The sequence below is a fragment of the Oryzias melastigma genome, linkage group LG13, assembly GCF_002922805.2.
Source record: "Oryzias melastigma strain HK-1 linkage group LG13, ASM292280v2, whole genome shotgun sequence".
Lineage (NCBI taxonomy): Eukaryota > Metazoa > Chordata > Actinopteri > Beloniformes > Adrianichthyidae > Oryzias > Oryzias melastigma.
Genome location: NC_050524.1, coordinates 16,742,142 through 16,755,516, shown reverse-complemented (window position 1 = coordinate 16,755,516; position 13,375 = coordinate 16,742,142). Strand labels below are relative to the sequence as shown.

General features: G+C 38.4%; 2 protein-coding genes across 4 annotated transcripts in view; both read left to right on the top strand.

Moving 5' to 3' along the window:
- The first annotated feature begins 543 nt into the window (after positions 1–543).
- Positions 544–6,547, top strand: laynb (layilin b). 2 transcript variants are annotated; one of them, XM_036214758.1, is made up of 7 exons: positions 544–1,430; positions 3,074–3,380; positions 3,512–3,669; positions 3,922–3,951; positions 4,610–4,684; positions 4,811–4,928; positions 5,725–6,547. In XM_036214758.1, the coding sequence occupies exons 1-7, from the start codon at positions 1,358–1,360 to the stop codon at positions 6,047–6,049; spliced, it is 1,086 nt and encodes a 361-aa protein (XP_036070651.1). In that variant the 5' UTR covers positions 544–1,357; the 3' UTR covers positions 6,050–6,547. The 2 variants fall into 2 exon arrangements, with proteins under 2 accessions (XP_036070651.1, XP_024133840.1); XM_024278072.2 differs by having other exon boundaries at positions 557–1,430; positions 3,922–3,942.
- Positions 6,548–7,797: 1,250 nt separating this feature from the next.
- The window catches only part of sik2b (salt-inducible kinase 2b), a 37,445-nt gene continuing 31,867 nt past the window's right edge, over positions 7,798–13,375 (top strand). For both annotated transcript variants that reach the window (XM_024277211.2, XM_024277210.2), the window contains exons 1-2: positions 7,798–8,394; positions 11,361–11,477. In XM_024277211.2, the coding sequence (XP_024132979.1) occupies positions 8,257–8,394; positions 11,361–11,477 (255 nt within the window). In that variant the 5' untranslated portion in view covers positions 7,798–8,256. The remainder of the gene's footprint in view (positions 8,395–11,360; positions 11,478–13,375) is intronic.

Below are 13,375 nucleotides of genomic sequence, written 5' to 3'. Positions count from 1 at the left end.
CAGGTGGAAATATTAGGTGATCAGCAACACCTCCAATAAAGGAGTGGTACTGTAAGTGGTGACCACAAAAAACTTCTCTGTCCTTTTGTTTTCTGGCTGATGCTTTGGTGACTTTTGTTTGCCGACAGTGTTGTTACTTGAGCGGTACCATGAAATGGCGTCTAAAATCCACACAAGTGGCCCAGGTAGTGCAACTCTTCCAGGACGGCATAGGACTGTCCAGGAGTTGGCAGATGTTTTGGTCCAGGTGTGGGAGGAGATCACACAGGAGACCATCTGCCACCTCAATTAGATGCTTATAAAGGCGTTGCTGGAAAGTCATATGGGCACATGGAGGCCACACCCAGTACTGAGCCTCACTTTGACTTGCTTCAAAGACATTACATCAGTCTGTTGTGTGTTTTTCCACTTTGATTTTGAGTATGATTCCACATCCAGACCTTCATAGGCTAATACTTTGAATTTCCATTAATAGTTTTTGTGTGGTTGTGTTGTCACCCTAAAAGAAAAGAATATCTCATTTGTTCAGGCATGAGATTTGTTTTCATAGATAAATAAAAAGAAATTTTTTTTGTTACTTTCTCTGCATCTTGTTGAACTTCACTCGTAGTTCTCCCCCAGCTGTAAGCTAACAACTGAAAATAAAGGCAGAAAATTACCGGGAAATGAGTCATAAAATAATGCACAGGAAGTGTGACCTTGCAGAAACAAGAAAAACTGAACTTTCCTTTTCCTCCCCAGCTTGTTTTCCTTTCAGATTCCACTATTTTCCATCCTGTATGCCCGTTTTTCCACAAAGGAGGTTCTTCTTCTGATTCCTATAAACCCTTTTGGGATTTTCTTATGGTTTTCCAACACTTTCAAGAGTTTAATTAGAAAAACTGGAAGAAATAAAATAACTGTTTTGGAGGCAGTCTTTCATCTGTCCTGACCACATGAAGTCGTGTGAGGGGGAGAGGGGATGGCGCATCCACGGAGCGTTAACACTGTGCGCATGACAGGTCAGAAAGTGCACACACACAAAGGGCTCCATTCACACTATAATGACATTATTTTTAAAATACTAAATGGTGCAGAAGGGGGTTCATACTGCAATGCAGATCACGTGAACTTTTGTCTTTCAACTAAAAAAAAAAAAGAAAAAGTCTTGGACCTCCTCACTCTTGTTTTCCTTCCTCAGCCTGTCTGTACCCACGCACGACTGCAGCCGTCGACCCACTTTTTTTAGGGGGGTGGGTGGGTGCCGATCCGTCGCCTCCAATGCGTCATTTGCGCTAATAGAAACTGTTTACTCCCGAGAAGTTCGCAAACTTTATACGGCAGCGGTGCAGCAAAACAACCGAGGGATCATGTAGAAATGGATTGGATCAAACTGTTTGGCGCCGTCATCGCAGTCTGGTTCCACCCTGGATCCGCTTCGAAGTTCCACGGTAAGACTTCGGGAGAGAACTCGCATTGTTTGAGCTTTCAAAGTCGCAAGTTCTGTCGCAAGAAGTTGTACTTGAAGGAAGCCTCGCATCACTGAAGCACATCATTTGTTATTTAGTAGTTGCAGCAACTGCAGATGTGTTTCTAAATAGTGCAAACTCTAAAAACAAGTTAAAATTATGGATTGTTACTTAAATTACTGTCTTGTGAATAGTGAATATAGTTGGATTAATATTTAAGCGTCATTTGCCTAACAGTGATCATTTTCTTCCTATAGTCAGCTACAATGATTTCAGAGTTGCATAACACCCTTTTAGCTCAGCATTAGTGTCTAAATTCCCTTTAAAAATGTGTTAAAACGTTTTTAAATGGGTTTCTGCTTACTCAAAATCAAAAGTTTTCATAATTAGAACATTGATAAACTTTTGCTATCAAAATATACTATAATTGACATAAATATAGTGATAAAAGCCCAAGTTACAGGACGAAGGCATAGTTTTTTTTTGATGGTTAAACACAGGGGTCTACAACCCTTTACAGTCAAAGGCCCATTAGGTATCATACACCTTGGTGTGTGACACTTGTTCTCCACATATGACCCAACATTTGGTGGTTTTAGCCCAACAATCCTACCCCTTAATGCTGTTAAGCAGGAAGGCACTGGGTCCCATTTTTAGTATGACTCGGCATGGATTTGAACTCACAACTTTCCAGTGTCACACCGAACACTCTACCACAAGGTCACTGAGCTGGTCTGTCAATACTCTAATACTAAAACTTTAATTTTTCCACTGATCAAAACCTAATAAGTCTTATTCACCCATTAAAAAATGGCGCATTTGTATTGTAACTTTTAAATATCTATAAAGGATTTATCTTTTTTTCCCATTTGATTTAAAACAGAAATATAAAGAGAAAAAGTGTTGTTTTTTTTCTCAATGTGAAATTGTTTTTTTTACTTTTGACAATGGTTCATATATGACTTTAAAATAAAAGACATTGTGTGCCACATATCCATCTTAAGCTAATAATCTCCTATAAAAAGTTTAAACAAGTCAGAGATTCTCGTTATTTCTGACATCCTTTTCCCTGCTTACTACTGATGTTAGCCTAAGTATGAACATTACTTTATTGGTTTGTGATTCAATAGTAAAAGTATATAAAGAGTATAAAATGAGATGTTCTTAGCAACTCCCTTGTAATAAACATTGCTGTGCAGAATAAAACAATATGTGCTTTCAGCTCATAAAATAAAAAGACCAGTAAGAGAAGTTCAAACCTTCACTTGTTTTGATAGTATTTGAAATCTGTGCATCCTAGGGGAATGGTAGAGCATCTCATGACCTTGAGTAATGCCAAAAGGAGTGATAAATCTTCAAATTTTATCTCATTTTCTAGAAGCACCTACAACATAAAGTCATTAATTTATAAACCTAGCTTATCTAAATTAAATCAAACCTAACTACACATTTTTTAAAGGTTAAGGCTACAATTGTTTCATTTTTTTCTTCAGCCAGAGATCCACAGTGGAGAGATGTGGCTCCGCAACCCCCCGGTTTCTATACCATCTGTGCCATGAATTGATCCCAATTTTTCTGTGATCTAGAGTAGTCCTTGTCCATGATTCCCTACTTTTTGGTTGCAGGGGAGAGAATCTGTCGGCTTGGGACAGAGCGCCCATGCTACAAGGCCTTCTACATCCAGGACAGCAGGAGGAGGCTGACCTTTGAGGATGCGGCGCAGGCCTGCAGGATGGACGGAGGGGAGCTGCTCAGCATCGAGACTGAGAGCGAACAGCGGCTGATGGAGACGTTCATAACGCAGTTACATGTTGGAAATGGGGATTTCTGGATCGGGCTCCATCGCAGTCCCCAGCATCCAAGGAGAGGCAACACTACCCCCACTTGCCCCTCACAGTATTATTGGCTGGATGGAAGCAAGACAAAATACAGGTTTTTCTTTTGGCATTTTATGATTTTATTGTGTGCAGTAAGTTGAAGCAAATGAAGTAATAAACGTGTGTAAGCAGCTAAGGTGGATGTAGACGCTCCTTTATCCCAAGCTTACGTTTGTTTGCGTCTAGGAACTGGCACTGGGATGAGCCTTCATGTGGCAAAGAAAGGTGTGTGGTTCTGTATCACCAGCCCTCTGAACCAATTGGTGAGGACGGACGTTTCGCTTTCCAGTGGATTGATGACAACTGCAGCTCAAAGAACAACTTCATCTGCAAATACCAGGAAGGTGGGAAAACACTCACCTCTGAAACTTTTATTAGTTCATGTGAAAAATACTGTCCCAGAGAATGTTTATGTGTTTATTGCACTTCTGTTGTAGTATAAATATACATTTTTAAATATAATATTGAATGTAACAATAAAAACACAATTTCATCAAACATGTTTGCACAATCAAAAGCCTTTATTTCTGGTTTTGATTTTAGCCTTTGCCTCTTCTGCATTTTACTAATTGGGACTTCTGCTTTATCTCTTGTAGAAAAACTGCTGGTATTTACGGGTAAGAGAAGTACGGGACATCACAACACAAAGCTGTATGATATACTGTAGGAATGAACTGACTACATATTAGCTTCTGCCTATTTATAAAATGTATATAAAGTGCAGACTACTCTTGCATTAAGCACAAACAACATCAGTTACATTTAGTATCCTTAAAAACTGTTTTTCAACCAGTGTGCCACGAAAGAGATGGTCAGGTGTGCTGTAGGAAATTCCAAATAGGCCCATGAAGTAGGCAGAAACATGAAAGATCTGAAAATATTGTTTTTTTCAGTTTGTTTGATTTCTATTCAAGACACTTTGATAGGAATGAATGAATATTGTCAATACAGACTAAATTTCCAACATTTCAGCAACATTTCAGTTGGAGATGTGCCTTGTGATTTTAACGAAAGAAAAAGTGTACCTTGGTTTAAAAAAATATTGACAAATACTACTTTAAAGACTTTGGAAAGTTAGAAGACCTCTAGTGGTGGAAATGCAAAAAAATGTTTACTTAGTGTTTTCTGAAGGTCACATGTGGAGCATTCTTTGACATGCATGCCACATTTCTTCTTTTAAATTTAATTCAGAGTTGCATGCGATGGCATGGTTGACCTTAAGATCTAAAGAATTCATTTCAAACTCGAAAACCCTTCAAATCAACTGTGTTGTGGTTGTTTTAGCGCCACCCAAGAGGACAAATGTAGTGTCAACGACAGAAGAAGATGAAAACATGAGGATAGTGCATGGATCGTCAGGTAAGAGCTAAAAAGAACCATGTTCTACCCTTTGGGGTGCTATAGGTGAAGTGGTTTCCTTTTCTAAGACTTTGCAGTCATGTTTAAATGCGCTTTAGCCTGAAAACATTTTTCTTTTTGTTGCAGTATCTTTTTCAGACAACAGTCTTAATGTTTCCTACATCCTCTGTGCAACCATCCCTGCTCTCCTGCTGCTGCTGTTTGCAGTCGCTGGGTTCCTCTGCTACAAACAACATGAGAAAAGGTAAAACAAGATGGTCAAAGTAAAAAAAAAATATTTGCAAAAGGGTTTTTTAAGATACTTTTACAAGCATTTAAAGATCCACTCCAATGAAAATTGTTGTTCTTGAGACACATTTTCTCATGAAAGACAATATACGGTATATAAGGTAAATTAGGATGAAATTTGTATTTCTAAGTATCTCTTTATAAAAATAATTTCAAAAAAAGTTGGAAAAAGCTTGCAGTCGTGACATTGGTGCTACAGTTGGTTGGCCACAAACTCCCTGGTCTGCTCCATTTTGATACATCCACTTGTAGACAACTAGATCTGCTTACATTTTAGTTATCCTCATCTGATATGGTATCTGGCTCAAACTGCATGACATTGTTCTCCATTTTTGTTGCACCGGTAATATTATGTTGGGGTTGTAAGGGGCTGTAAGCTAGTGCAAGAGCATGTAAACAGATGGTTGATGGGAAAAGGGGTGGGCTTACTCTGCGCTAACAACTCTGCCTACAACTCAGAGACAAAACTATTTCCTAGAAAACTGCAGGTTTTAGGGTTTGGCTAAAACAGCATAACCATGATTAAAGATCACTGGGAACGCTTTTACAATTGATCAAAAGATGATCAGAGTGGGACTTTAACACTTTTTTAAGTACTAATTTAGATACATTGAAGTCTGCACAATGTATAAACATAATGAAATGGTTTGTATGTTTTTGTTATTTTGCTAGAAATACAAAAAATACACTTCACAGACTTGTCAACTTCTTAATTATACAATTAGAATTGGTAACATGTCTCTAATGTTTAGGAGGAAGACAGAGACAAAAAGCTTTTCTGGCAGATCAAAGCAAGGGACGACAACAATAGCTTCACCTTGCCCCGTTCAAGGACCTTATGCCTTCAGTGACATTACTAGACTTCCCAACACCGTCCTGGACGGCAGGATGCCAGTGAAAAGGATGGAGTATTCTTTTTCTTCTTCACTTAATTCCTTCTGTGATGATTATGAGAATGTAACAAGTATGAACAGAGAAAGCGGCTTTGTGTCCAATGACATCTATGAGAGCTGCAAGTCTCAAAGCCAGCAGTGCCATAGCCAGACTGGATGGGTGGAAAATGAGATCTATGGATGATTCCGCCTTTACTCATCTGATGATGTGATTCAATGCATTCCTGGAAAGGAACATTTTGCACGCCGGATGAAGAACTCCAAACTGTTCCCGCCCCTGTTCTTGTTGCACATCCAGCTGGACACCCGGAGGTGAAGGAATAACACATGTGGTCATCAGGACTTAAATAGACTGTGGTTTACCAAGCAGAAACATCCTAACCAACTGTCTGTCACATCTTTGTCTGATGTGACCCAACATTTAAATCTTATTAATAAAGAATCGTATTAATCCAAATAAAGCCTGTACTTGTGTTAATTTTACCTACAACTCTACAAATGTAAAGATACTACAATGTGGAAATATGTGTGAATAAGTTAAAGTTAAAAGCATGTTTCAAATACTCCTACCGAATAATGTGATTTGGTGTTTTGTAATACAATTCCTGTTCTAATCAAGACAAGTGTTTTTTTTTTACTCCAGGGTTTATGATCTGTGAATAAAGCTTTGTGCTAAAAACTATATTCTTGTATTTTAATTTAATCCACTATTAGCTGTGTTTTGTTTCTGTTTTTATGGAAAATGAAAACAAGAATTTTGAGAACTTTTTCCAGACAACTTTTCCGGTATTTAGTGTAAACTTTCTATATTTGCTTGAGGCAGAAAAAGAAAATAGGATCCTGTTTGCTCTTTGTCATGATGTGTGCAAGACTGGTTTGACCTTTTGTCTAAGCCTGAAGCATGTTGTCATCCCTGCATGAAGCTTCCTGTTTGCACCCTGGTGTCAGGGAACAGGACAGTACATGCGGAAGATCTGATGGGCAACTCTGCTGACTACAGTAAACCCAAAAACTTGAGTTTTCCTGTTTTATCTAATTTCCAACGGCTAAATCGTCCCACCGACCAGACATCACAGGGAGTTTTTAGCGGGACTTAAATTGCAATAAAGAAAGAACCTGTTTTGACGCTGAAAAAAAGCATTTTTCCTTCTTGTAAATAGCAGTTTCCAAGGTTGCATAGAGTGCTTTTTTGCTTGGTGATTTTTAAAAGATGCAGCAGGCTCAGTCAGAAGAAGCTGAGTGTGTTTTTGGAGAACATTCAGACAGGAAATGCCAAAAGAACATCTGGAAGTCTTACATTCAGGAAGTCTGTGCGTGACAACAGAGGCCTTCGGAGCGCCTGCCTGCTGTGCAGCCCACTGTTCTTTGTTTCACTGTCACTCCCCAAAATCCACAGCACTGCGTACATGTGAGACATCTTACGTCTCAGCTTTTAGCCTAAAAATGTGCATCTGCATACATTCATGTTTCTTTGTGTTCTGTGAAATCAATGTAGCTCCTGAGTTCGTTGCATAAAGCAAATAAAAAAAAATTCACAGGGACAGTTTCACGCTTTCACCAACAGATGGTGCTGTCGTGCAAAGAAACAAAGTGCATTTGAGGTTGTGGAGACGTTGGTTTCCTATAAATGCTCATGCATCCCGCAAGACATATTGCATAATTTAAATATGTGCAATGCAAGATATGTGTTTTATTCTCTCTTTCCCCCCAAAAAAAGTTGCATAAAAACTGTGCACATCATGTTTGCATTCACTTATTTCACTTCATTTTTGCAGATCCTTTCAAATTGCTCTGGAATGCAGCTCATTGAACATCTGCAGGGCGAAGCTTCAAAGTTACCTATGCGTGCAATCAAGGAGAGCAGGCGAGCAAACAGATTTCAGAATAGCAATTTCACCGGTTGACGTAAGAGGTGGGTCTGGTTGTCTTGGCAACCAATTGGCACTGAAGTGTGGAGCCGCTCCGTGGCCCCGCCCCCTGTACAAATACCCCCATGGCTTTGACGTCAATACACGTCAACCGGAGAACATGATGCCTCTTTGCAAGTCAACTCGTGTGTTGTGTAGCTGATAGCGGCGCCTCCAGCTGAAATATTATAGCTCCATTGTATAGGAGAACGTGGCGTGACAGCCGTCTGGCTCAGCAAATGGCCTGCCTCGCACAGCCGCACTGACGGAGAGTGTCGCCACATCGGCGTTCAAGCTGGCAGGGCGACACAGAAATCAACTTTGTCTATTTTTAATGGACACGTTTGGAGCGGCGGCGGCGGCGGGCGGTTTGCTTTCCTTTCGTCTTTATCTCTAGCTGCTCGAGCAAACCCGTGTGGGTTCCCTCGTGTGCCCGTCTGGCTTCCTCCCGACTCTTTTCACCCACAGTCCCATTTAGAACAGCATGGTCATGGCTGACGGTGTCCAAAAGCCGCTGACCCGGGGTCCGGTCCGAGTGGGCTTCTACGACATCGAACGCACTTTAGGGAAGGGCAATTTCGCTGTGGTGAAACTGGCGAGACACCGAATAACCAAGACCGAGGTGAGTTTCGGTGAACTTGTTAGCCAGAGAGCTAACTTAGGCTACCGTGGAGTTATATAACTTTTACAGACTAGGTAGGTGACACCTCAGGAGGTGTACTGCTGCCCTGCATCAAGCACGTATGGTGAAAGTTGTAAAGTAGCCGTCATTGCTTCTTTGTTTTATTGGTTTGAACCCAGCAGGTAGACTTATCTAATCACCATACACCTCAGAGACATTTATTCTTGCATTCAATCATATACTTCCTTAGTGCAGTACAATCTTATAAACTTCCAAAGTTGCTGTGCATGCAGCGCACGCACAACGGGGTTCTATTATGCAAGCATACATTCGGGTATTGATGGTGAATCGTCGCCGTTAATAACTGGATCTGTCTGGCGAGCATGGCGTTGTGCACTCAGGTTTGCTCGTGGCACTTCCACAGACACTTGCTGTGGAGTCTTCACATAACTTTCGACTGGGTTTGGTATTGCACACACTCATGTGTAATGAGGCGTTGCACTATAAGGAACAGGGCTCCGGTTTGTTTGAGTTAACTCAAGTTTGTTGTCAATAGTTTCGTCATGACTGACTTCTGCAGTGACAAAAAGACAGTAAAAACTATGGGTGTATTGATTGATCAATGATCCAAGCAGATCGATCTTTCTGAGGCAGAATCGAATCGACCTATACCATTTTAAAAAGAAAAAGTATCAGAATGAAATAAGCCTATAATCAATTTTGGAAAGTATCAAGTTGATTGAGACATGGTGTGCAAATGTAACTATAACCTAAAAATGGCCAACGGAGAATATTAAGAACATACGAAGTGGCACTAAAAACAATCAATCGATTATTACAGACCAATATGTGGAAACTGAATTTTGCAAAGACGGGACCATACAGTTAGGTATAGTGTTCTAATAATCTTCCGTTTGTATTATTTTGATGTGGAAAAACAACAGTGGTCTGAAGTCTTTGAAACTAAGACATGAATCTTGTTGACAAGAATTGTTTACTTGTTTGTAAACAAACACTTGATTATCTTGCAAGAAATACAAGGAATCTAGAAAACGTCATCTGTTCTGTACCCAAGTATATGTCCCATTTTAGAAATCTTATGATTTTTTAATAAACCAAGAATGATTTTGAATCATATCAGCAGACACATATAATAAGAATCATATTTAAAACAAATCGTTACACCCCTAGTAAAAAAATTGGTATTGAACATAATTGTGATTGGCGTACAAGGACAAGTTTTTATTTTTTAGGACAAATCCTAAAAAAACAAAAAAACACTTGTGCACTTTAATCTTTGAACTGTACAGCTTCCAACCCATTGTAGCTGAACGTGAGTGCTAATCTTGTGCAAGAAAAACTCAGATCTATGTCATCCAGACAGGGGTCCTTAGTACATTTAATGAATAACCAGGAAAGATAGGGGCTCCTATTTATTTAATCTGGTTAATAAAGTTTGAGGATTTGTGCAGCCCTAACTGGATCAATAACATTTTTAATCTGAAACTAGACTTTTTGTGCAGCCCAGCAGATGCTTTCACATTTGCTCCATCAAGTTCAGTATTTTGAATGAGATCATGCTTGCTTTTGTCATTTTGGGCACCTCTATTTTTACTAAGAGAGACCTTGCAAGATAGATCTTTGTTAGTAACGAGGTACCAAATTTGGTTACCTATGAACCAGCAGATTTCAAGAGTTGGCTTTGTGGTGTGAACGTATTTTTTTTTCTTTGTATGTATGGGTATCTGTGTGCTTAACCTACTTTTCCTTCTTGTGGCTTCTGTGTATTAACAAATACCCATAATAGAGGTTGTGGTTTACATAACCCTCAGGTCATTATTCCCTTTTAGTTTCTGTCCATCAGTTCACCATCACTCATTTTTTTTAAAAGACGTATTCATATTTATCTTAAGTGTTTCTTGACAAATTTCTTTGTAGGGGTTTTTTCATAAGCTGTAATTCTACATTATATACCTGCCTAATTTTAGGGAATGGAGATGATAACTAAATATTTGACCTGTTAAAACACTCATGGCTGCTCATCTGAAGTATGAACTGCAAATATTCCATAAGTCACCTTAAAATAGGCATCCGAGATTTCCCAGAGAGATTGGGGGCAAATATAAGGCCATCTTTACAATGAGGTAATTACTGTGCTCCTATTGCAACAGCAGGGGTCCTTGAGCAGCTCATTTTTTTCCCCCCGACATGCTACCCCTGGTTTCAATTTTTTTTGTGATGTCAAGTCTGTGTAGTAATAGGATGTTTATTCAAAGTTTATCCTTTCACTAAATTTATCTTAAATTTCCTGCCTGTTTCTTAAAAAATAAAAGCCTATAATGTGCAAAATTTTCCAAACTCAAATCAATTAATGAAAATATATTTTTTTAAATCAATTATATCCCAAAATGCAAGTCTTTTTTAAAAATGTATTTATTGCTAGTGTGTTTTTTAAAGTTCGTATTTGTTGTTGACGATTTGACAAGTTAAGACATGAGGCAAGCTTTTGTTTAGCCTGTTTGGGTTTTACTAAGTGGTGTGTTTGCCCAGAACTGGTGTTTCTTGTTGTTGGCCACTGGAGTTTGGCTCTCGCAGGGTTGGAGGCTACTGACGGCTTCTTGTTTATGAAACACTAGCATATATGTTAAAACTGTTCCACCTTCCAGATGTCTTTATTAAAACTATTTGGAGCGCAGTTTGCACAAAGCCATGCCTTTTGGATGTGTTAAGGGATGCAGTTTGAAAAATTCTTTAAACTTCTTATCATGGATTACACATTATCTGAGAAAAACTTGTATAAGTCTTGCTTTTCTAAAGGAGTTCTTTGAATGTAAAAAAGCAACATTTTTAACATAGTATTCATAAATTGTTTAGTTGTTATATGGACCTTTGTGAGTAAAGTAAGATGTTTACTTTAGTGAGTTATCAAGAAACTAAATTGTTTGTATTGCTTGCTTACTCTGCAGGTGGCCATTAAGATCATTGACAAGACCCAACTAGACGCTGTGAACCTGGAGAAGATCTACAGGGAAGTACAAATCATGAAGATGTTGGACCACCCTCACATCATTAAGCTTTACCAGGTGAGTCGGCAAGTTTAGCTCTTTGTCTGCAATTGTAAAAACTGATTTAATTTAATACAAAAGTCAACATTCTAAAAAAAAAAAAAAAAAAGCTTTTCTTGTCTGTATGTCTTGAAACTTGTCATTGTTCAGATAGTTTGGGATCCCCCAACCCCCAGACTTGGTCTTTAGAAGATTAAAACACAGGATTGTTTTTGTTGGAAAATAGCTCACAAGAACTTTGTCCCGTACTCTTGGCAGAGGTTTGTGGTTATGCCTGCTTACACCCGCCTTTTCAGTGCCATCCCCTAATTGTCGGCTGGATTGAGATCAGGGATTTGTGATGGACCGTTCTGCTTTAATTCTGTGGTATGCTTGGGGTCATTGTCCAATCTAAAATCCAGTACACCACAGCTTTAGGTTCTCATCTGGTGTCTTTGATCATTTGCTTCATTACCTCCAAAATTCTATATATATTTTTTTTTTTTATCACAATCCAATTTATTCTGAAATGCACCTCTAAACCATAATTGGGTTGGACGTGGTGTATTTCACTTAAAAATAAGATGAGGAAGTCACCGTTGGTGGATCATTAACAGCAGTTTGGCTAATCTAAATGAGAAGTTTGACCTGTTAAGTGTCTTGATTTCATAAGGAGTCTTGCATGGTCCATTATGCAGAGCAAACGACATTCTCTTTAACCTTACCCCCTTTTTTCCTATCTATACTTTAGTTAAACAATACTTAGAGCTCAAAGATGAAGGCTTTAGCTAGAATAAACTTTCTTTTAAATAAACAAACCCACAATAATGAGGAAATTATGTTAATAAACTCTGAATTTTCACAAAAATAAATGGTTTACAGATTTACTTTGGTCGCCAAGAAAATCAGTTTAGTTAAAGGAAGGTGCTTTAATCTGCAAATTAGTCCTATTTAAGACAAATAGCTTGGTAACTCGGATCTAATTATTAGATCGGAGTTAAGGCTAAAATCTATCCTCTTAAAGCTCAGTCTCAACCAGCAATCTGTTAGAAAGTCAAATGCGAGTCTTGGTGTGTTGTTTGTTTAGAGGTCTTTTAGCGATCTCCTTCTATGGAGCAGAGTGCAGCAGTGCTTATACTTTGTTTCTGCAGATCTACGACAGTTGAAGTGCAGGAAAACCAGGTTGTTTTCTAATGCATAAGCAAACAACTGCTCCTGAGCAGAACCTGCGCTACTGAGGGAGGTAAAGATGTGGGCGCTCTGTTAATAACTGACCGACTCGCAGCTCTGTTTGCATGATTGCTCTCGTTGCGTCTCTGTGACGGGGCCACCATCTTATTATTATTATTATTATTATTATTATTATTATTATTATTATTATTATTATTGTTATTATCAGAAGCTTAAAGGAATTATAATAAATAGTGATATGACTTTATGAAGAGTAAGAATATTTGAAATAAATACTATAACATACTGATCAATTTCACGCTGCTATTACGGAATTCATTACCTGTTTAATGGTTTAATGAAGACTTATTCATGCTAATATTGCAACAGAGGTGGTATTTAATAGTACATGTATTTAGCAATAATAATAATATGAATCAGTTGGCAGCACTAACTGCAGCACTTATTTTATTTTTTAAACAAAATATAAAGATTTTTTGAATCACTAATGATTTTCTTAGTGAGAGCCACTGTAGCTTTATTTTCATTGAACAGATTCAAGCAATTTCACAGCATTTATCTATCCATCATATTGTGATTCTTATTACAATATCTATTGTTTGCCATCACAAAGTCGATCCCTGTTGATTGACAGCAGGATACAACTCGGTTCTCATGCACTGATGTACGTGTCAGTGCTCACAACTGATGTTTATAAAGTTACAGAAAAAGGGTTTTCTTAACTAGTTGTTTTTTTTTTTTTTTTT

What these genes read in the sequence shown, in the direction of transcription:
- laynb (XM_036214758.1), top strand. Translation starts at nt 1,358, where the DNA reads ATGGATTGGATCAAACTGTTTGGCGCCGTCATCGCAGTCTGGTTCCAC. An exon ending in ATCCGCTTCGAAGTTCCACG is followed by an intron (nt 1,431 to 3,073) that starts GTAAGACTTCGG and finishes TTTTGGTTGCAG; the next exon opens with GGGAGAGAATCTGTCGGCTT. An exon ending in TACAAACAACATGAGAAAAG is followed by an intron (nt 4,929 to 5,724) that starts GTAAAACAAGAT and finishes TCTAATGTTTAG; the next exon opens with GAGGAAGACAGAGACAAAAA.